At 45.5% G+C, this 23,385-nt stretch overlaps 1 protein-coding gene across 1 annotated transcript in view; it reads left to right on the top strand.

Moving 5' to 3' along the window:
- LOC110514490 (cytoplasmic phosphatidylinositol transfer protein 1) overlaps positions 1-23,385 on the top strand; it is a 115,183-nt gene that overhangs the window by 64,212 nt on the left and 27,586 nt on the right. Inside the window, exon 2 of the mRNA XM_090194037.1 lies at positions 21,550-21,698. Within this exon, the coding sequence (XP_090050163.1) occupies positions 21,550-21,698 (149 nt within the window). The remainder of the gene's footprint in view (positions 1-21,549; positions 21,699-23,385) is intronic.

Raw genomic sequence — 23,385 nt, 5'->3', positions numbered from 1 at the left:
CCTCTCTCTCTCTCTCTCTCTCTCTTTCTCTCTCCGTCTCTCTCTCTCTCTCTCTCACTCTCTCTCCGTCTCTATCTCTCTGTCTCTCTCTCTCCGTCCCTCTGTCTCTCTCTCTCCGTCCCTCTCTCTCTCTCTCTCCGTCCCTCTCTCTCTCTTTCTGTCTCTCTCTCTCACTCTCTCTCTCCGTTCCACTGTCTCTCTCGCTCTCTCTCTCCATCCCTCTGTCTCTCTCTCTCTCTCTCTCTCCCTCTGTCTCTCTCTCTCTCCCTCTCTCTCCGTCCCTCTCTCCGTCCCTCTCTCTCTCTCTCTCTCTCTCTCTCTCCGTCCCTCTCTCTCTCTTTCTCTCTCCGTCTCTCTCTCTCTCTCTCTCTCTCTCTCTGTCTCTCTCTCTGTCTCTCTCTCTCCGTCCCTCTCTCTCTCTCTCTCTCCATCCCTCTCTCTCTCTCTCTCTCTCCGTCCCTCTCTCTCTCTTTCTATCTCTCTCTCTCTCTCCGCCCTCTGTCTCTCTCTCTCACTCTCTCTCTCCGTTCCACTGTCTCTCTCGCTCTCTCTCCATCCCTCTGTCTCTCTCTCTCTCTCCCTCTCTCTCCGCCCCTCTCTGTTTCTCTCTCTCTCCATCCCTCTGTCTCTCTCTCTCTCCCTCTCTCTCCGTCCCTCTCTCTCTCTCTCTCCGTCCCTCTGTCTCTCTCTCTCTCTCCCTCTCTCTCCGTCCCTCTCTCTCTCTCTCTCTCACTCTCTCTCTCTCTCTCTCTCTCTCTCTCTCTCTCTGTCTCTCTGTCTCTGCCGTGTGGCATTGATCCCTTTGTAAGCAGCTCTCTGATCCTATCTTACATTCACACTCCTACATGGCCCCAGTGACCCCAGAGACTATAGCAACAACTCTTAAATCCCCCCCTCACCAGTTCACTATGCGCTAAAACACACACACACACACACACACACAGACACACACACACACACACACTCTCTCAGCAGTTTAGACTAGATACATCACACCCACCCCTTAAGAATAAGAATATTCTAGCTTTTAAATGAAGCCCTATAGAGTGAAAGACAGGCACAGAGAGAGAGAGGAAGGGAGAGTGGGAGAGAGAGTGTAAGAGATGGATGAATGGAAAGGGTGAATGAGGGGAAAGGGGAGGAGGAGATGGTGAGAGAGAGTGTTAACATCTAAGGTTGGTGAACAGTGATTGTAGAAATCAGGGCAGCAGTAGTGAGATGGGACCAGCCCTCACTACTTCTCCCCCACTGAGTGGACTACAGAGAGTTAAACATACGGTACAGATCTCTCCCTGTATGTCTCACTACATCGCTCTCTCTCCCTCTCTCTGTTCCTCTCCCCCTGTCATCTCCTCCAGTACAGTACACTCCTCACCACATTCATAATGGATACGGTTCCCACAGAAGCCCAGACAGGGAGAGACACTGCTGCACTACAGTCTATACCAATAGAGACATATAGCCTTGCTTATGTAACATGAAAGCAGTGGCTGATTTCTTGTTGAGTGAAATCATGTCTGCTGATGTGGAAAGACTTTCGGGGGTTGTGTTAACAGGAAATGTTTGGAACACACTTTGACAAGTAGCTCACCTTTCTTCTGTGGTGTACACCGTTTCTATTTGGATTCCAATTGATAACACGTTGTGATGATTGCCATTCACTTAAAGCCAACACTCGAAGGTCAGACGGACTTGGGTTGAGAGGGAGGGGATAAAAGAGAGAGGGAGAGATAGACAGAAATCAATATAACTTCACATTTGAGCTTATCCATCGAGCTGCAGTATGCTTGATGCTGATGGAGGGTTGTGTGAGGGTTGTGTGAGGGTTGTGTGAGGGTTGTGTGAGGGTTGTGTGAGGGTTGTGTGAGGGTTGTGTGAGGGTTGTGTAAGGGTTTGGAGGATAATGATAAAGAGAGAGAGATGCCACTGCATCAGAATAGGTTCTTGTTTTGTTTTATTATGTCCTTCAATTAAAATCGCTGAACAATGGATCATAAGAAGTTAATGGACTAATGTAACCTCTAAGTCAGCCTTTAACCAGATGGATGAGAAAGATCCACAAAGAATTCAAAAACAAATCCAACATAAACTCCCATATCTATTGGGTGAAATTCCACAGTGTGCCATCACAGCAGCAAGATTTGTGACCTGTTGCCACGAGAAAAGGGCAACCAGTGAAGAACAAACACCATTGTAAATACAACCCATATTTATGCTTATTTATTTTATCTTGTGTCCTTTAACCATTTGTACATTGTTAAAACACTGTATATATATATAATATGACATTTGTAATATCTTTATTGTTTTGAAACTTCTGTATGTGTAATGTTTACTGGGAGAGGGAGAGGGAGAGGGAGAGATGAAGAGGGAGGGAGAGGGAGAGGGAGAGATGAAGAGGGAGGGAGAGGGAGAGACAGAGGGAGGGAGAGGGAGGGAGGGAGGGACGGAGAGGGAGAGGGAGTGACTGAGAGGGAGGGAGGGAGAGACGGAGAGGGAGGGAGGGAGAGATGGAGAGGGAGGGAGAGACGGAGAGGGAGGGAGGGAGAGACAGAGAGGGAGGGAGAGACGGAGAGGGAGGGAGGGAGAGACGGAGAGGGAGGGAGAGAGGGAGGGAGACGGAGAGGGAGGGAGAGATGGAGGGAGACGGAGAGGGAGAGAGATGGAGAGGGGAGGGAGAGAGACGGAGAGTGATAGAGGGAGAGAGACGGAGAGGGAGACGGAGAGAGAGGGAGAGGGAGAGAGACGGAGAGGGAGAGAGACGGAGAGGGAGACGGAGAGGGAGACGGAGAGGGAGAGAGACGGAGAGAGACGGAGAGGGAGAGAGATGGAGAGGGAGACGGAGAGGGAGAGGGAGACGGGGAGAGAGAGGGAGAGGGAGACGGAGAGAGGGAGAGGGAGGGAGACGGAGGGAGAGAGAGGGAGACGGTGGGAGGGAGAGAGAGGGAGACGGGGGGAGGGGGAGAGAGAGAGACGGAGGGGGAGAGGGAGAGAGGGAGACGGAGGGAGAGAGAGAGAGAGACAGAGACGGAGAGGGAGGGAGAGAGAGACGGAGGGGGAGAGAGAGAGAGGGAGACGGAGAGGGAGGGAGAGAGAGACGGAGTGGGAGGGAGAGAGAGAGGGAGGGATAGACGGAGGGGGAGAGGTAGAGAGAGGGAGACGGAGGGGGAGAGAGAGAGAGGGAGACGGAGAGGGAGGGAGGAAGAGGGAGACGGAGTGGGAGGGAGGGAGAGACGGAGGGGGAGAGAGAGAGGGAGACGGAGAGGGAGGGAGGGAGAGGGAGACGGAGTGGGAGGGAGGGAGGGAGACGGAGACGGAGTGGGAGGGAGAAAGAGAGGGAGGGATAGACAGAGACGGAGAGGGAGAGAGAGACGGAGGGAGAGACAGAGAGAGGGAAAGACAGAGACGGAGAGGGAGAGAGAGAGGGAGGGAGAGAGAGAGGGAGAGACAGAGACGGAGAGGGAGAGAGAGAGGGAGGGATAGACGGAGAGGGAGAGAGAGAGGGAGGGATAGACAGAGACGGAGAGGGAGAGAGAGGGAGGGATAGACAGAGACAGAGAGGGAGAGCGGTACAAAAGTAGGATAAATATGAAAAGGGAGACAGACAAGCAGATAGACAGCGAGAGGGAATGAGAGTGAGATATGTAGAGAGAGTTACAAAGGGAGGAGAAATAAGGTAAATATGAAAAGAGAGACAGACAGGCAGATGGACAGGGAGAGAGAGTAAGATTGTCTCCTCACTGTCTTCATTCTGCTGCACTGCTGTTTCCCCTTCCATCTCTCTCTCCCCCTCTCTCACTCTCTCTCCCCCACCCCTGCTGTTTCCCCTTCCATCTCTCTCTTCCCTCTCTCGCTCTCTTCTCCCCCCCCCCCCCCCTCTATTAGTGTTGTCACGATACCAGAGTTTTGACATTGATACCAGGTCCAGTATCACGATGCTCAATACCAAAACGATACCACAGCTAAAGAAGAAGGAAGCCTCTATCAGCCAGAGTCACAGAATGGCTCTTGATCCAGACAGATAAACTCAGCTACTGCTCTGTTCAATTGTTGGGCATCTTTAGAGTTCAATATCACTGCATTTGAATAGTTTTACATCAACATCAGAGAAAGCATTAATTCATTAATTATACAATCAATTTGACTTTGGTTTTACCAATCAACATAACAACATAATAGTAATCACTTATTTGAGTGGTAAATCTCTATTGATAAACTGGGTAAATCAAGATGTAGCCTCGCCCTTTTCACCATACAGAGGAATGGATATTTAATAGTACTGTTTGCATTGAGTTATCAAGCTTGTTTTGGCTCATTTCATGGGGCTCCAGATACAATAACAAACGCTCTGCTTCCTTTCCATCTGGGACTTGTTTTATTGTACTGATCAACAACATTTGCATAGAAGTAGTTTATTTTCTAAAAGTGAGCGCTGTCTCTTTAACCAGTAATGATGTCATTCAGATGACACCCTGCTATAAACAAGGTGCTGAGGCAATAGACCATCTTTGGCTGATGGACAGACGTGACAAAGACACCTATTAAGTGAATGAATAACGAATAGCAATCGGCTTTGAAATCAGCATATTTTACATATGGACATTGTTTTGCAATCAGTAATTAACAATTTCAACCTTTCTACATGCCGTGTCGTATTATTCAAGTGTGTTAACTTCTGTACAGTATGAGTGTGTAGCTAACATGATGTAGCCCAGACTCCCAGTACAGCATGAGTGTGGAGCTAACATGATGTAGCCCAGACTCCCAGTACAGTATGAGTGGGTAGCTAACATGATGTAGCCCAGACTCCCAGTACAGTATGAGTGTGGAGCTAACATGATGTAGCCCAGACTCCCAGTACAGTATGAGTGTGTAGCCAACATGATGTAGCCCAGACTCCCAGTACAGCATGAGTGTGGAGCTAGCAGCGATCGGTAAGCGGCTCTGACAGCTGATGCTTAAAGTTAGTGAGGGAGATATGTCTCCAAATTCAGCGATTTTTGCAATTCGTTCCAGTCATTGGCAGCAGAGAACTGGAAGGAAAGGCGGCCAAAGCAGGTGTTGGCTTTTGCGATGACCAGTGAAATATACCTGCTGGAGTTCATGCTACGGGTGAGTGTTGTTATGATGACCAGTGAGCTGAGATAAGGTGGATATTTACCTAGCAATGACTTATAGATGTCCTGGAGCCAGTGGGTCTGGCGACGAATATGTAGCATGGGCCAGCCGACGAGAGCATACAGGTCGCAGTGGTGGGTGGTATATGGGGCTTTGGTGACAAAACGGAAAGAGACAGATATAACAGAGGAGGAGACAGGCTCCCCTACCTCTCTCCCTCCCACTCTCTCTCCATCTCCTTCCCCACCTACCTCCTTCTGTCCCTCCCTCCCTCTCCATCAATCCCCCTCTCTCCATCTCCCACCCCTACCTACCTCCTTCTCTCCTTCTCTCCCTCCCGCTCCACCCCCCCTCTCTCCATCTCCTTCCCTACCTTCCTCTCTCCCTCCCTCCCTCTCCATCCCTCCCCCATCTCTCAATCTCCTTCCCTCCCTCCCTCTCTCCTTCCCTCTCCCTTCATCTCCTTCATTACCTACCTATCTCCCACACTTTCCTCCCCCCATCTCAATCTCCCTCTATCTCTCCCCCCTTCATCTTCTCTCCCCCATCTCTCTCTAGTGTGTGTGCAAATGAAAACAGGCTTCCACAAGTACACCTACTGGCAGGTTGCAGTGTAAACCAGCTGAGTGAACCGTAGTGATCTGTCAATTATGTCATCTCTATTCAGACGATCTCCAGACACATGTTAGTGGAGACAGGTATCAAGGAGAGGAGGGAGAGGGAGGGAGGGAGAGAGGAGGAGAGAAGGGTGTGGGAGAGATGGGGGCTGAGGAGAGGGGGAGAGACAGAGAGGGAGAGGGATAGCAGTCTTTCCCACTACAATCTGCATCATTAGTATCACTGTCACATTACCACAGCCTGTTTGTATGTAATGACAGTCGTGTAGCTTTCACATTATTAATGCTAGCTAGACAGACGCACAGCGCACCCAAAGGTTGGAAACAGAAGCATTGGAAGGTTCAAGTGATTTGAAATCCAGAACAGCAGAGATGCATCATTTGATGAGGGAGCCTCCATTGTGCTCCTCCACCTTCATTGGAAAACAGTTAAATGGCTTGTACAGTGGGAAGCCATTTTGACATATTGTATATATTGTACAATTTGGTTTAGGCTTTGACACAATGTATAGTGAAACAATGTGTTAAACTTAGTGGTGGACAGTGTGTCATTGTCCAAAGGAGTCCTTGTCTTGCCCATAGGGGCAGAACATGATGTAGATATGAGTCAGACTACTGTCCTCAGTGTATGTGCTGATACTCACGTACACACACAAAATGTCACATGTTCATGTAATCACTCACATGTACAGTACACACACACATGAATGTTTTAGCACACAGATACAGTATAACTGCTCACACACACACATTAATGTTTTAGCACACAGATACAGTAGAACTGCTCACACACACGTGAATGTTTTAGCACACAGATACAGTATAACTGCTCACACACACGTGAATGTTTTAGCACACAGATACAGTATAACTGCTCACACACACGTGAATGTTTTAGCACACAGATACAGTATAACTGCTCACACACACGTGAATGTTTTAGCACACAGATACAGTATAACTGCTCACACACACGTGAATGTTTTAGCACACAGATACAGTATAACTGCTCACACACACACATGAATGTTTTAGCACACAGATACAGTAGAACTGCTCACACACATCAAATAATTGTCTTCTGAAACAGCATAGGCACACATGCTGTATGTACACACTCACTCACCCCCCCCCCCCCCCCCCCCCCCAGCACACACACACACACACACTGTACATGCACACACTGTATACACACTGTACACACACACATATACACTGTACACACACACACACACACACACCGTACAAGCGCACACATACACACAGACACACACAGTGTTATTTATGCTGAAGCAGCACCCTCCAGGCTGCAGTAGATGTAGGGCTCTCCACTCAGCCCGCTGCCGCCGGTAACAGCCAATCACCACAGGGACAGGCCTCACCACTCTCTGAGTAAGGGCACCTTGCCAGCAAACACACACACATACACATACACTGTCCTGTCTTATTTACGGCAACAGCTCCCATGACAGAGACTCTCCTCTGCAGTCCTGCTGCAGTTCTGTATCATCACTACTACTGACTTTATACCTTCCACAGTCTGTCTCTGTCTCTGTCTCTGTCTCTCTCTCTCTGTCTCTCTCTGTCTCTCTCTCTCTCTCTCTGTCTCTCTCTCCCTCTCTCTCTGTCTCTGTCTCTCTCTCCCTCTCTCTCTCAGTCGCTCCCTCTCTCTCTCTCTCCCTCCCTGTCGCTCTCTCTCTCTCTCTCTCTCTCTCTCTCTCTCTCTCTCTCTCCCTCTCTGTTTCCCTGGCTCTATATATCTCTGTCTGTTTCTCTCTCTCTGTCTCTCTCTGTCTCTGTTTCTCTCTGTCTCTCTCTCTCTCTCTGTCTGTCTTTCGCTCTCTCTCTCTCGCTTTCTTTGTCTCTATTGCTCGCTCTCTCTCTCACTTTCTTTCACACACACACTCACTCAGGCCAATAACCCATCAAGTAGTGACTGTTCTCTCTCTGAAAACAACAGGAGATGAAACAACAGAAGTTGTGTTCCAGAGCAACAGCTGGAATAATTCAGGTGTGTGTGTGTGTGTGTGTGTGTGTGTGTGTGTGTGTGTGTGTGTGTGTGTGTGTGTGTGTGTGTGTGTGTGTGTGTGTGTGTGTGTGTGTGTGTGTGTGTGTGTGTGTGTGTGTGTGTGTGTGTGTGTGTGTGTGTGTGTGTGTGTGTGTGTGTGTGTGTGCAGTTTCATTTCCAACTGTCATTGATCAAACAATTGGTTCGAAGGGAGAAAATAGTTAAGAAAAGAAAACAGTTAAGAAAAGGAGCTTGAGAGGGTCAACAGAGAGGGAGAAAGTGGGAATGAGATTAAGAGAAAAGGAGCTTGAGAGGGTCAACAGAGAGGGAGAAAGTGGGAATGAGATTAAGAGAAAAGGAGCTTGAGAGGGTCAACAGAGAGGGAGAAAGTGGGAATGAGATTAAGAGAAAAGGAGCTTGAGAGGGTCAACAGAGAGGGAGAAAGTGGGAATGAGATTAAGAGAAAAGGAGCTTGAGAGGGTCAACAGAGAGGGAGAAAGTGGGAATGAGATTAAGAGAAAAGGAGCTTGAGAGGGTCAACAGAGAGGGAGAAAGTGGGAATGAGATTAAGAGAAAAGGAGCTTGAGAGGGTCAACAGAGAGGGAGAAAGTGGGAATGAGATTAAGAGAAAAGGAGCTTGAGAGGGTCAACAGAGAGGGAGAAAGTGGGAATGAGATTAAGAGAAAAGGAGCTTGAGAGGGTCAACAGAGAGGGAGAAAGTGGGAATGAGATTAAGAGAAAAGGAGCTTGAGAGGGTCAACAGAGAGGGAGAAAGCGGGAATGAGATTAAGAGAAAAGGAGGAAGAGAGAATGAGGGGATAGAGAGACAGACAAGAGAGAGAAGGAAAGGAGGGCGATTAGATAGGAGAAATATACAATGATAGTATTGTGCTAGGTGAATGACACACACACACACACACACATACACACGGGTAAACAAACTAACAAGCGAAAACAAACCTCTTTACCTTGTATTCAGTGTAAGTTCCATTGTATATATGCATTAGCCTCGAGCTATGCACCCCATCATCTACCTTTGTGATGAGACAGAAGCCTGCTTTTCACAAGGTTTTTGTCCCAAATCGCACCCTATTCCCTATATCGTGCACTACTTTTCGTAGTGCAGGATATAGGGAATAGGGTTATTCCCTATAGTGCACTACTTCTGGTAGTGTACATTGTAGGCAATAGGGTGCCATTTTAGCCGTTGCCCAGAGAGCTGTTTGATGAATGAGATGTGCGTTTCATTGTTCTCTTTAGAAAGGCAACTCATACAGATGAATACAGGTAGCTGGTTAGAAAGGCCTCTTTGGTTAAAGTGCCTGTAAATCATTCATTATTCTCTCCCTCCTTTCTTCTTGCTCCCTCGCTTTTTCTCTCCGGAGGCTGGACAGATGTGCATAGAGATAAGTGGAGTGGGAGCCGGAGGGGTGGAGAGATGGTGGAATGGCTTAGAGGCAATTAACAAGGGGATGAATAATACCAGAAAAAGGGACAACATTGAATCACTCACCACCCCAAGCCTCTTCCCCTCTTTCACCTTTCTCCTCTACCGACCTTCTCTTCCCCTCGTTCACCTTTCACCGTTCTCCTCTACTGACCTCCTCTTCCCCTCTTTCACCTTTCTCCTCTACCGACCTCCTCTTCCCCTCTTTCACCTTTCACCTTTCTCCTCTACCTTTCTCCTCTTCCCCTCTTTCACCTTTCTCCTCTACCGACCTTCTCTTCCCCTCGTTCACCTTTCACCTTTCTCCTCTACCAACCTCCTCTTCCCCTCGTTCACCTTTCTCCTCTACCGACCTCCTCTTCCCCTCTTTCATTTTTCTCTTTTCCCTCTACCGACCTCGTCTTTCACCTTTCTCCTCTACCTTTCTCCTCTTCCCCTCTTTCACCTTTCTTCTCTACCGACCTCCTCTTCCCCTCTTTCACCGTTATCTTTCTCTTCTGCCGACCTCCTCTTCCCCTCTTTCACCTTTCTCCTCTACCAACCTCTTCTTCCCCTCTTTCACCTTTCTCCTCTACCAACCTCTTCTTCCCCTCTTTCACCTTTCTCATCTACCGACCTCCTTTTCCTCTTCATCATCTCTCTCTTTCTCCACTACCTCCCTCCTCTTCCCTCTCTTCACCCTACGTATCACCACCCTTTCTCTGTGCCCCAGATGTGTCCTTGGTTGTCTCTGTGGGTGTTACTACACCGGGTAATGGCCAAAACTCAGACACCATTGTTACAGAGTCAGAGGACATCTGTCAGAGTTAGAGAGAGCTCTTTCTACTCTGAGTTTAATGGTCTGCTATTTCAGAGATTACAGTGGGCTACAGTGTTCTCTGGCTCCTTAGACCGACACTGATTTGACTAAATCTAAAAAACAGACTTGCTAAAGTTTTACTCTGTCCCTATCATAGTCCCTATGCAGAATATACTAGCATGTTAGCTAACTGGGGCTGAATCCACTCTATCATAGTCCCTATGCAGAATATACTAGCATGTTAGCTAACTGGGGCTGAATCCACTCTATCATAGTCCCTATGCTTGAAATGTGTTTCCGCACACAATGGCTGCATTCCTGCAGAAAGATGTTTTCTGTCTTTTCTTTCCCTCCGTTTATTGTTTCTCTATAAAACATTCTCTTTCCCTCCTTCATCTGTCGTTTCTCTATAAAACATTCTCTTTCCCTCCTTCATCTGTCGTTTCTCTATAAAACATTCTCTTTCCCTCCTTTATCTGTAGTTTCTCTATAAAACATTCTCTTTCCCTCCTTCATCTGTAGTTTCTCTATAAAACATTCTCTTTCCCTCCTTCATCTGTCGTTTCTCTATAAAACATTCTCTTTCCCTCCTTCATCTGTCGTTTCTCTATAAAACATTCTCTTTCCCTCCTTCATCTGTCGTTTCTCTATAAAACATTCTCTTTCCCTCCTTCATCTGTCGTTTCTCTATAAAACATTCTCTTTCCCTCCTTCATCTGTAGTTTTTCTATAAAACATTCTCTTTCCCTCCTTCATCTGTCGTTTCTCTGTAAAACATTCTCTTTCCCTCCATCTTTCTTTTCTCTATAAAACATTCTCTTTCCCTCCATCTGTAGTTTCTCTATAAAACATTCTCTCTCCCTCCATCTGTAGTTTCTCCATAAAACATTATCTTTCCCTCCTTAATCTGTCGTTTCTCTATAAAACATTATCTGTCCCTCCTTCATCTGTCGTTTCTCTATAAAACATTCTCTTTCCCTCCTTCATCTGTCGTTTCTCTATAAAACATTCTCTCTCCCTCCATCTGTAGTTTCTCTATAAAACATTCTCTTTCCCTCCTTCATCTGTCGTTTCTCTATAAAACATTCTCTTTCCCTCCTTAATCTGTCGTTTCTCTATAAAACATTCTCTTTCCCTCCTTCATCTGTCGTTTCTCTATAAAACATTCTCTCTCCCTCCATCTGTAGTTTCTCTATAAAACATTCTCTTTCCCTCCTTCATCTGTCGTTTCTCTGTAAAACATTCTCTTTCCCTCCATCTTTCGTTTCTCTATAAAACATTCTCTCTCCCTCCATCTGTAGTTTCTCTATAAAACATTCTCTTTCCCTCCTTCATCTGTCGTTTCTCTGTAAAACATTCTATTTCCCTCCATCTTTCATTTCTCTATAAAACATTCTCTTTCCCTCCATCTGTAGTTTCTCTATAAAACATTCTCTCTCCCTCCATCTGTAGTTTCTCTATAAAACATTATCTTTCCCTCCTTAATCTGTCGTTTCTCTGTAAAACATTATCTGTCCCTCCTTCATCTGTCGTTTCTCTATAAAACATTCTCTTTCCCTCCTTCATCTGTCGTTTCTCTATAAAACATTCTCTCTCCCTCCATCTGTAGTTTCTCTATAAAACATTCTCTTTCCCTCCTTCATCTGTCGTTTCTCTATAAAACATTCTCTTTCCCTCCTTCATCTGTTGTTTCTCTATAAAACATTCTCTTTCCCTCCTTTATCTGTAGTTTCTCTATAAAACATTCTCTTTCCCTCCTTCATCTGTCGTTTCTCTATAAAACATTCTCTTTCCCGCCTTCATCTGTCGTTTCTCTATAAAACATTATCTTTCCCTCCTTCATCTGTAGTTTCTCTATAAAACATTCTCTTTCCCTCCTTCATCTCAAATCAAATCAAATCAAATCAAATTTTATTTGTCACATACACATGGTTAGCAGATGTTAATGCGAGTGTAGCGAAATGCTTGTGCTTCTAGTTCCGACAATGCAGTAATAACAAGTAATCTAACTAACAATTCCAAAACTACTGTCTTGTACACAGTGTAAGGGGATAAAGAATATGTACATAAGGATATATGAATGAGTGATGGTACAGAGCAGCATAGGCAAGATACAGTAGATGGTATCGGGTACAGTATGTACAAATGAGATGAGTATGTAAACAAAGTGGCATAGTATAGTATAAAGTGGCTAGTGATACATGTATTACATAAGGATACCGTCGATGATATAGAGTACAGTATATACGTATGCATATGAGATGAATAATGTAGGGTAAGTAACATTTATATAAGGTAGCATTGTTTAAAGTGGCTAGTGATATATTTACATCATTTCCCATCAATTCCCATTATTAAAGTGGCTGGAGTTGAGTCAGTGTCAGTGTGTTGGCAGCAGCCACTCAGTGTTAGTGGTGGCTGTTTAACAGTCTGATGGCCTTGAGATAGAAGCTGTTTTTCAGTCTCTCGGTCCCAGCTTTGATGCACCTGTACTGACCTCGCCTTCTGGATGATAGCGGGGTGAACAGGCAGTGGCTCGGGTGGTTGATGTCCTTGATGATCTTTATGGCCTTCCTGTGACATTGGGTGGTGTAGGTGTCCTGGAGGGCAGGTAGTTTGCCCCCGGTGATGCGTTGTGCAGACCTCACTACCCTCTGGAGAGCCTTACGGTTGAGGGCGGTGCAGTTGCCATACCAGGCGGTGATACAGCCCGCCAGGATGCTCTCGATTGTGCATCTGTAGAAGTTTGTGAGTGCTTTTGGTGACAAGCCGAATTTCTTCAGCCTCCTGAGGTTGAAGAGGCGCTGCTGCGCCTTCTTCACGATGCTGTCTGTGTGAGTGGACCAATTCAGTTTGTCTGTGATGTGTATGCCGAGGAACTTAAAACTTGCTACCCTCTCCACTACTGTTCCATCGATGTGGATAGGGGGGTGTTCCCTCTGCTGTTTCCTGAAGTCCACAATCATCTCCTTAGTTTTGTTGACGTTGAGTGTGAGGTTGTTTTCCTGACACCACACTCCGAGGGCCCTCACCTCCTCCCTGTAGGCCGTCTCATCGTTGTTGGTAATCAAGCCTACCACTGTTGTGTCGTCCGCAAACTTGATGATTGAGTTGGAGGCGTGCGTGGCCACGCAGTCGTGGGTGAACAGGGAGTACAGGAGAGGGCTCAGAACGCAACCTTGTGGGGCCCCAGTGTTGAGGATCAGCGGGGAGGAGATGTTGTTGCCTACCCTCACCACCTGGGGGCGGCCCGTCAGGAAGTCCAGTACCCAGTTGCACAGGGCGGGGTCGAGACCCAGGGTCTCGAGCTTGATGACGAGCTTGGAGGGTACTATGGTGTTGAATGCCGAGCTGTAGTCGATGAACAGCATTCTCACATAGGTATTCCTCTTGTCCAGATGGGTTAGGGCAGTGTGCAGTGTGGTTGAGATTGCATCGTCTGTGGACCTATTTGGGCGGTAAGCAAATTGGAGTGGGTCTAGGGTGTCAGGTAGGGTGGAGGTGATATGGTCCTTGACTAGTCTCTCAAAGCACTTCATGATGACGGATGTGAGTGCTACGGGGCGGTAGTCATTTAGCTCAGTTACCTTAGCTTTCTTGGGAACAGGAACAATGGTGGCCCTCTTGAAGCATGTGGGAACAGCAGACTGGTATAGGGATTGATTGAATATGTCCGTAAACACACCGGCCAGCTGGTCTGCGCATGCTCTGAGGGCGCGGCTGGGGATGCCATCTGGGCCTGCAGCCTTGCGAGGGTTAACACGTTTAAATGTCTTACTCACCTCGGCTGCAGTGAAGGAGAGACCGCATGTTTTCGTTGCAGGCCGTGTCAGTGGCACTGTATTGTCCTCAAAGCGGGCAAAAAAGTTATTTAGTCTGCCTGGGAGCAAGACATCCTGGTCCGTGACTGGGCTGGGTTTCTTCCTGTAGTCCGTGATTGACTGTAGACCCTGCCACATGCCTCTTGTGTCTGAGCCGTTGAATTGAGATTCTACTTTGTCTCTGTACTGGCGCTTAGCTTGTTTGATAGCCTTGCGGAGGGAATAGCTGCACTGTTTGTATTCGGTCATGTTACCAGACACCTTGCCCTGATTAAAAGCAGTGGTTCGCGCTTTCAGTTTCACACGAATGCTGCCATCAATCCACGGTTTCTGGTTAGGGAATGTTTTAATCGTTGCTATGGGAACGACATCTTCAACGCACGTTCTAATGAACTCGCACACCGAATCAGCGTATTCGTCAATGTTGTTATCTGACGCAATACGAAACATGTCCCAGTCCACGTGATGGAAGCAGTCTTGGAGTGTGGAGTCAGCTTGGTCGGACCAGCGTTGGACAGACCTCAGCGTGGGAGCCTCTTGTTTTAGTTTCTGTCTGTAGGCAGGGATCAACAAAATGGAGTCGTGGTCAGCTTTTCCGAAAGGGGGGCGGGGCAGGGCCTTATATGCGTCGCGGAAGTTAGAGTAACAATGGTCCAAGGTCTTTCCTCCCCTGGTTGCGCAATCGATATGCTGATAAAATTTGGGGAGTCTTGTTTTCAGATTAGCCTTGTTAAAATCCCCAGCTACAATGAATGCAGCCTCCGGATAAATTGTTTCCAGTTTGCAGAGAGTTAAATAAAGTTCGTTCAGAGCCATCGATGTGTCTGCTTGGGGGGGGATATATACGGCTGTCATTATAATCGAAGAGAATTCTCTTGGTAGATAATGCGGTCTACATTTGATTGTGAGGAATTCTAAATCAGGTGAACAGAAGGATTTGAGTTCCTGTATGTTTCTTTCATCGCACCATGTCACGTTAGTCATAAGGCATACGCCCCCGCCCCTCTTTTTACCAGAAAGATGTTTTTTCCTGTCTGCGCGATGCGTGGAGAAACCTGTTGGCTGCACCGCTTCGGATAGCGTCTCTCCAGTAAGCCACGTTTCCGTGAAGCAAAGAACGTTACAGTCTCTGATGTCCCTCTGGAATGCTACCCTTGCTCGGATTTCATCAACCTTGTTGTCAAGAGACTGGACATTGGCAAGAAGAATGCTAGGGAGTGGTGCGCGCTGTGCCCGTCTCCGGAGTCTGACCAGAAGACCGCCTCGTTTCCCTCTCTTTCGGAGTCGTTTTTTTGGGTCGCTGCATAGGATCCACTCCGTTGTCCTGTTTGTAAGGCAGAACACAGGATCCGCGTCGCGAAAAACATATTCTTGGTCGTACTGATGGTGAGTTGATGCTGATCTTATATTCAGTAGTTCTTCTCGACTGTATGTAATGAAACCTAAGATGACCTGGGGTACTAATGTAAGAAATAACACGTAAAAAAACAAAAAACTGCATAGTTTCCTAGGAACGCGAAGCGAGGCGGCCATCTCTGTCGGCGCCGGAAGCATCTGTAGTTTCTCTATAAAACATTATCTTTCCCTCCTTCATCTGTCGTTTCTCTGTAAGGGAGGGAGGATCGATAGAGACACTACACAGGGTCAAATAGATAACCAGAGGCCTGCTCCATGCTAATAGTCCACTGCTACTGCTCTTAGTACTGATACTAGGGTTGTGATGATACCAGTACTGCAACATTTTTGTCTTCGTCTTTGGTCCTATAAAAAGCTACTGTATGTAAAATATTGTGTGCTATAGCCTGGAAAAAAAGTAAATATGACTCTGGGTGAACACACAATGATGTTTGTTTCCAACATTAGGGCTGTTTTCCTAAAGAAGTTAAATCTGTTTTGTGTTTTGTTTCCTTGCCACGATACTAACAAGCATCATGATACTGGTATTGTCCCAACCCTACTAAGTACACCACTGGTTACCAGTGATGGTTGGATGACAACCCTGTCTTCTGTTGAACACACACAAGTATTTGATACGCTGCCGATTTTGGAGCTTTTCCTACTTACAGAGCATGTAGAGGTCTGTAATTTTTATCATAGGTACACTTCAAATGTGAGAGACGGAATCTAAAACAAAAATCCAGAAAATCACATTGTATGATTTTTAAGTAATTAATTTGAATTTTATTGCATGACATAAGTATTTGATCACCTACCAACGAGTAAGAATTCCGGCTCTCACAGACCTGTTCGTTTTTCTTTAAGAAGCCCTCCTGTTCTCCACTCATTACCTGTATTAACTGCACCTGTTTGAACTCGTTACCTGTATAAAAGACACCTGTCCACACACTCAATCAAACAGACTCCAACCTCTCCACAATGGCCAAGACCAGAGAGCTGTGTAAGGACATCAGGGATAAAATTGTAGACCTGCATAAGGCTGGGATGGGCTACAGGACAATAAGCAAGCAGCTTGGTGAGAAGGCAACAACTGTTGGCGCAATTATTCTAAAATGGAAGAAGTTCAAAATGACGGTCAATCACCCTCGGTCTGGGGCTCCATGCAAGATCTCACCTCGTGGGGCATCAATGATCATGAGGAAGGTGAGGGATCAGCCCAGAACTACACGGTAGGACCTGGTCAATGACCTGAAGAGAGCTGGGACCACAGTCTCAAAGGAAACCATTAGTAACACACTACGCCGTCATGGATGAAAATCCTGCAGCTCACACAAGGTCCCCCTGCTCAAGCCAGCGCATGTCCAGGCCCGTCTGAAGTTTGCCAATGACCATCTGGATGATCCAGAGGAGGAAAGGGAGAAGGTAATGTGGTCTGATGATGCAAAAATAGAGCTTTTTGGTCTAAACTCCACTCACCGTGTTTAGAGGAAGAAGAAGGATGAGTACAACCCCAAGAACACCATCCCAACCGTGAAGCATGGAGATGGAAACATCATTCTTTGGGGATGCTTTTCTGCAAAGGGGACAGGACGACTGCATCGTATTGAGGGGAGGATGGATGGGGCCATGTATCGCGAGATCTTGGCCAACAACCTCCTCAGTAAGAGCATTGAAGATGGGTCGTGGCTGGGTCTTCCAGCATGACAACGACCCAAAACACACAGCCAGGGTAACTAAGGAGTGGCTCCGTAAGAAGCATCTCAAGGTCCTGGAGTGGCCTAGCCAGTCTCCAGACCTGAACCCAATAGAAAATCTTTGGAGGGAGCTGAAAGTCCGTATTGCCCAGCGACAGCCCCGAAACCTGAAGGATCTGTATGGAGGAGTGGGCCAAAATCCCTGCTGCAGTGTGTGCAACCCTGGTCAAGAACTACAGGAAACGTATGATCTCTGTAATTGCAAACAAAAGTTTCTGTACCAAATATTAAGTTCTGCTTTTCTGATGTATCAAATACTTATGTCATGCAATAAAATGCAAATTAATCATACAATGTGATTTTCTGGATTATTGTTTTAGATTCCGTCTCTCACAGTTGAAGTGTACCTATGATAAAAATTACAGACCTCTACATGCTTTGTAAGTAGGAAAACCTCCAACATCGTCAGTGTATCAAATACTTGTTCTCCCCACTGTATATGCACCATGCACGCACGCTCACACACACACTTTCACACGCACAGACAGACACACACACACACACCATGTCCACAGAAAAGCAGGTGGGGGCGAGAAGCTTGTGTTTACAGCCAGGGAATGTTTTTCTAGATATTTTTGGGGCTAGAACCGGCACACGGCAACCCACACGGCAACTCACACGGCAACCCAGCGCTAACTGACAGACAATGGTCTACTCAACACAACGATGTAATTCAAATGTGAACATAGACAGACTAATTACTGCTAATATAGCTCTCCATATATCTTAGTTACAGGCTAAATGACTGGGCTTCTGTGTGAGGAGAGACAATTGAAGCTAAAACACATCTCAACCATACCAAGAGGACTGAAGGAGGTCATTATTATTGTAAACCTAGTGTCTTATCTATGTGTTTCTTCTCTGGGAGGATGGATGCAGCAGACTGTCTATATGTAACGCCAGCTTACACTACGCCAACAACAGTGATTTGATGCTTCCAAATTGGCTCCCTACATAGTGTTCTCCTATGGACACTGGTCAAAAGTAGTGCACTATATAGGGAATAGGGTGCCATTTTGAATGAAGCCATTGACTAATACAGCTGACAATGTGGTTGCCAGTCTTTGCCATTGACGTGTAGGCAACCTACATCTGAATGAGATCTTGCATACATTTTGAGCTTTATAAAAAAAATTATTAGTCAGAATATAAGTCTGTGTTAGAGCCTCAGCGGGCTGGGGTACTGTGCTTTGGCGAAGAGCGAGAGAGAGAGAGATATGGAGAGAGAAATAGATGCATAGAGAGAGATATGGACAGAGAAATAGATGCATAGAGAGAGAGAAATGGACAGAGAAATAGATGCATAGAGAGAGAGATATGGACAGAGAAATAGATACATAGAGAGAGAGATATGGACAGAGAAATAGATGCATAGAGAGAGAGATATGGACAGAGAAATAGATGCATAGAGAGAGAGATATGGACAGAGAAATAGATGCATAGAGAGAGAGATATGGACAGAGAAATAGATGCATAGAGAGAGAGATATGGACAGAGAAATAGATGCATAGAGAGAGAGATATGGACAGAGAAATAGATGCATAGAGAGAGAGATATGGACAGAGAAATAGATGCATAGAGAGAGAGATATGGGCAGAGAAATAGATGCATAGAGAGAGAGATATGGACAGAGAAATAGATACATAGAGAGAGAGATATGGACAGAGAAATAGATGCATAGAGAGAGAGATATGGACAGAGAAATAGATGCATAGAGAGAGAGATATGGACAGAGAAATAGATACATAGAGAGAGAGATATGGACAGAGAAATAGATGCATAGAGAGAGAGATATGGACAGAGAAATAGATGCATAGAGAGAGAGATATGGACAGAGAAATAGATGCATAGAGAGAGAGATATGGACAGAGAAATAGATGCATAGAGAGAGATATGGACAGAGAAATAGATGCATAGAGAGAGAGATATGGACAGAGAAATAGATGCATAGAGAGAGAGATATGGACAGAGAAATAGATGCATAGAGAGAGAGATATGGACAGAGAAATAGATGCATAGAGAGAGAGATATGGACAGAGAAATAGATGCATAGAGAGAGAGATATGGACAGAGAAATAGATGCATAGAGAGAGATATGGACAGAGAAATAGATGCATAGAGAGAGAGATATGGACAGAGAAATAGATGCATAGAGAGAGAGATATGGACAGAGAAATAGATACATAGAGAGAGATATGGACAGAGAAATAGATACATAGAGAGAGAGATATGGACAGAGAAATAGATACATAGAGAGAGATATGGACAGAGAAATAGATACATAGAGAGAGATATGGGCAGAGAAATAGATACATAGAGAGAGAGATATGGACAGAGAAATAGATGCATAGAGAGAGAGATATGGACAGAGAAATAGATGCATAGAGAGAGAGATATGGACAGAGAAATAGATGCATAGAGAGAGAGAGATGGACAGAGAAATAGATACATAGAGAGAGATATGGACAGAGAAATAGATACATAGAGAGAGAGATATGGACAGAGAAATAGATACATAGAGAGAGAGATATGGACAGAGAAATAGATGCATAGAGAGAGAGATATGGACAGAGAAATAGATACATAGAGAGCAAGAAATAGATACATAGAGAGAGAGCGAGGTGAAGTGAGAGAGATGATTATTATTATTCTAATTCATATTGTTGCTGTTAATGGTAATACCATTTCCACTACTACTATTACTGTTATTATTGATACCTTATTGCAGTTGGTCCTACCATTGTTGTTATAAGTGTATTTTGACAACATAAGTCATTTAACTTGCCATGTTAATAAAGTCTACTGAATTTAATTTAATTGAGAGATATGGAGATGGAGAGAGAAAAATAGATGCAGAGAGAGAGAACATCATTTAATTTAACGTCTGTACTTCAGCCTTCAGTTTGAGAAATCACCTCCGCGAGAGGCCCTGTAAACAGAGGCAGCACTAAACATCACATATCAGATCATAGAATTCCATTAAAAGTGTCACCTCGCCCTAATGCGCAGCTGCGTCAGGGAGCCCATTGTGATGAATGGCACTGCGCTCCTGTGCGTCAAAGGGGTCTCAGTGTAATTAACGGGATTAGGAGTCCCACGGTGGAGCTGCACCACCAAGCCTACTGTAATAATAAGGTATACTGCATTAGGGTACCATTGTGACAGAAACCTAATTTGGTGTGACAGCAAAAAGGTTGTTATTGTGACCAGAATATATAGCATATTCCCCCATTTGCTTTAGTGAACCAGCCATTACCACAGTCTGAAAGTTCCAAAATGATTGGATTGTTGGGCATAATATAAGTATTTGTAGTTTAACTTGCACTCACACCCCCACATGTTGTTTCTTCCTGCCACTGGTTCTGCTGATAGTGCTATTTCTAAGAATGGTCTTCTTTTTCCCTAATCCTCCACACCTTACTCTTGGACGTCTTGGGGGTACATCATCAAAAGAGGTGTCAGCCACAAGTCAGAGCCCCGTGGCCTGTTTCTGTTCCCCCTCCTAGATTAGTCTAGGTCTCTCTGAAACTCTATAGGAAGCTACACTCTGAGGCACTGGTTGAGTCCCAAATGGCACCCTAGTCCCTATATAGTACTCTAGTTTTGACCGGAGCCCTATGGGTCCTGGTCTAAAGTAGTACACTGTGTAGGGATTTGGGATACAGGCACTGAGCCCCTGTGTCCCTGAGAGGACTACCAGGGTCATATATGTTAGTCACAGTTCAGTATTGATTTCCTGGACTACGAATGGGAATGCCAGCAGTCGGAAAACCGCGCTCCCAAAGCTGTCGAGATCCCCCCTCCTGCTCTCCCTACTCAGGTTTTCCACCGAGTTGGAAATTGTTACCGTATGACACCATCCCTGTCGCTCACAGCAACATGGTCGTTACGCCCTCACGGTCCATGCCGGTGTGCGATGAGTGAAGGATGGTGAGTGTTGACTAGACTGGAGGCCTCTGGGATATGGTATCACCTAGCGTGGGCAACTGTTGCTATTGTTCTGTTGTTTAGAGCTAGCTCGGGGGTGGGACTGATATGGACGTTTCTGTTGTTATGGTGTGGGTGACTCTTTTAAACCATGTGTTTGGTTGTTATGGAGATGGTTACCAGGTGTGAATATGCCATGGTTGTTGTAACTCTGGTATTTATGATGTTGGGATAGCACCTGATCTGGGCTTATATGTTTAATGATGGTCATGAAGTTATTGTTCTGATGCCTAACATTAAATGGGAGATTTACTAGTGGTTTTATTTTACCATCATTCTTCAACAACCTTAGATTTTCACTCAATAAAATTCCTATTTATACTCAACTAATCTTAACTTATTAATGATCTTTAAATGTCCTCATGCTAAAGCTGTCGTCTTGCTCTATATATTCCTGCAAACAATGAACGTTCCTACAATGTTTGGAAACATTCCAATTTGTTGTACAGCTAACATTAGAATGGTGGATCTAAAACCACGTCTATCTGTCTGTCTGTCTGTCTGTCTGTCTGTCTGTCTGTCTGTCTGTCTGTCTGTCTGTCTGTCTGTCTGTCTGTCTGTCTGTCTGTCTGTCTGTCTGTCTGTCTGTCTGTCTTCCAGTACAGGATTGGCCAGCTGTATATGATCAGCAAGCACAGCCATGAGCAGAGTGAGCGTGGAGAAGGAGTGGAGGTGGTGCAGAACGAACCCTACGAGGACCCCACACATGGACAGGGACAGTTCACAGAAAAACGGGTCTACCTCAACAAGTAAGTGTGTACTCACCAACTGTGTTGGAAAAAGTACTCAATTGACATGAGTGAAAATAAAGGCTTTCCCGAGTGGCGCAACGGTCTAAAGCACTGCACTGCGGTGCTTGAGGCGCCACTACAGATCCAGGCTGTGTCACAGCTGGCCAAGACCGGGAGACCCATGAGGCGGCGCACTATTAGCCCAGCGTCGCCCGGGTTAGGGGAGGGTTTGGCCTGCCGGGATATCCTTGTCCCATCGCGCTCTAGCGACTCCTGTGGCAGGCTGGGCAAATGCACGTTTACACGGTCATCAGTTGTACCTCCTACACATTGGCTTCCGGGTTAAGCGAGCGGTCTGTCAAGAAGCAGTGCGGCTTGGTAGGGTTTTGTTTCGGAGGAATCATGGCTCTCAACATTCGCCTCTTCCGAGTTGGTACGGTAGTTGCAGCGATGGGACAAGACTGTAACTACCAATAGGATATCACCAAATTGTGGAGGAAAAAGGGTAAATAGTACACAAAAAATATATGTAAAGTTACTTTAATAGAAAACGACTTAAACGACTTAAGTAAAAGTGAAAGTTTCCCAGTAAAATACTAGTTGAGTAAAAGTATAAAAGTATCTGGATTTATGTGTACAGTGGTGGGGAAAGTACTCAATTGTCACACTTCAGTAAAAGTAAAAAATGAAATGAAATGCTACACATCAAATTCCTCATATTAAGCAAACCAGACGTCAAAAAGCCATGGTCCTGCCAGGTTGAATACTGCCCACAGAAGATACAGTAAACACAGAAGTCACATACTGTATACTCCGAAGGATCCTGTCAAATGATTTAAGCACAAGGTGTTGTGTAGTTTATTCCCATTAGTAAGCTACAGCAGGACTAATCTCCTGGCACTAGCGGAGAGCGTCTGACATATCCTTGGGGAGTGCCATATTCACTGTCTTCATTGGGTGAGTCAGTGCCACTGGAAAGTTTAGGACAGTACTTATCTCCTCCAGGCTAGATGGATGTCATATTGTCATAATGTGTCTCCTCTTCTCGTAGGCCTAGATTAGATAGTTGCATTCAAGACAAGGTAATTTTCATTGATCTCAGTTTGTCAGTGTCAGTAGAGTATCCTAGGCCTACCCTGTCATGTTTGTGGTATCATATTAAAGATTCTGATGATGAATGTCATATAATTGCCTGAAATGTGTTTATAAAATGCTCCTTAAAAATGTTCCTCTAGTTGGGGCTGAATTGCTACACTAAACATGAAACTCACACGCCTCCTATGATGTTGTGTATTTCATTATGATTGTTTACTGTCTGAGTTGGACAGTCTGCCTGTTTTGTCAGCAGTGTTGCTGTAAGAGGTTGTAACGTGTGTAGCTGCCCTGGCTACAGATGTAGGATCTTAGTAGAAATATTAGTAGTGTATTGGAGGTTTAAAAAGGCTTCTGAAGTTTGTAGTTTACACATTGACATTTCAGACTTGATTTTCCTTTACAAAATATGTATCTACCCCCACAAAAATGTAAATGTTATCATGTTCCACATAACAATTCACATTTCCTGTTGCTGCAGAATTATTTTCATGCTGTAGCAAACTTGCTCAAGTTAAGATCTTACATCTGTACTTGGCAGTAGGCCTAAAAAGGGCTTGTTGGACAAGGACATTTTGTGGTGTTTCTTGGTCACATTTATCATGTTTTAAAT

This window comes from Oncorhynchus mykiss, chromosome 12 (genome assembly GCF_057628025.1).
Source record: "Oncorhynchus mykiss isolate SJ-2025 chromosome 12, ASM5762802v1, whole genome shotgun sequence".
Taxonomy (NCBI): Eukaryota; Metazoa; Chordata; class Actinopteri; order Salmoniformes; family Salmonidae; genus Oncorhynchus; species Oncorhynchus mykiss.
This window is presented reverse-complemented; position numbering and strand designations above follow the sequence as displayed.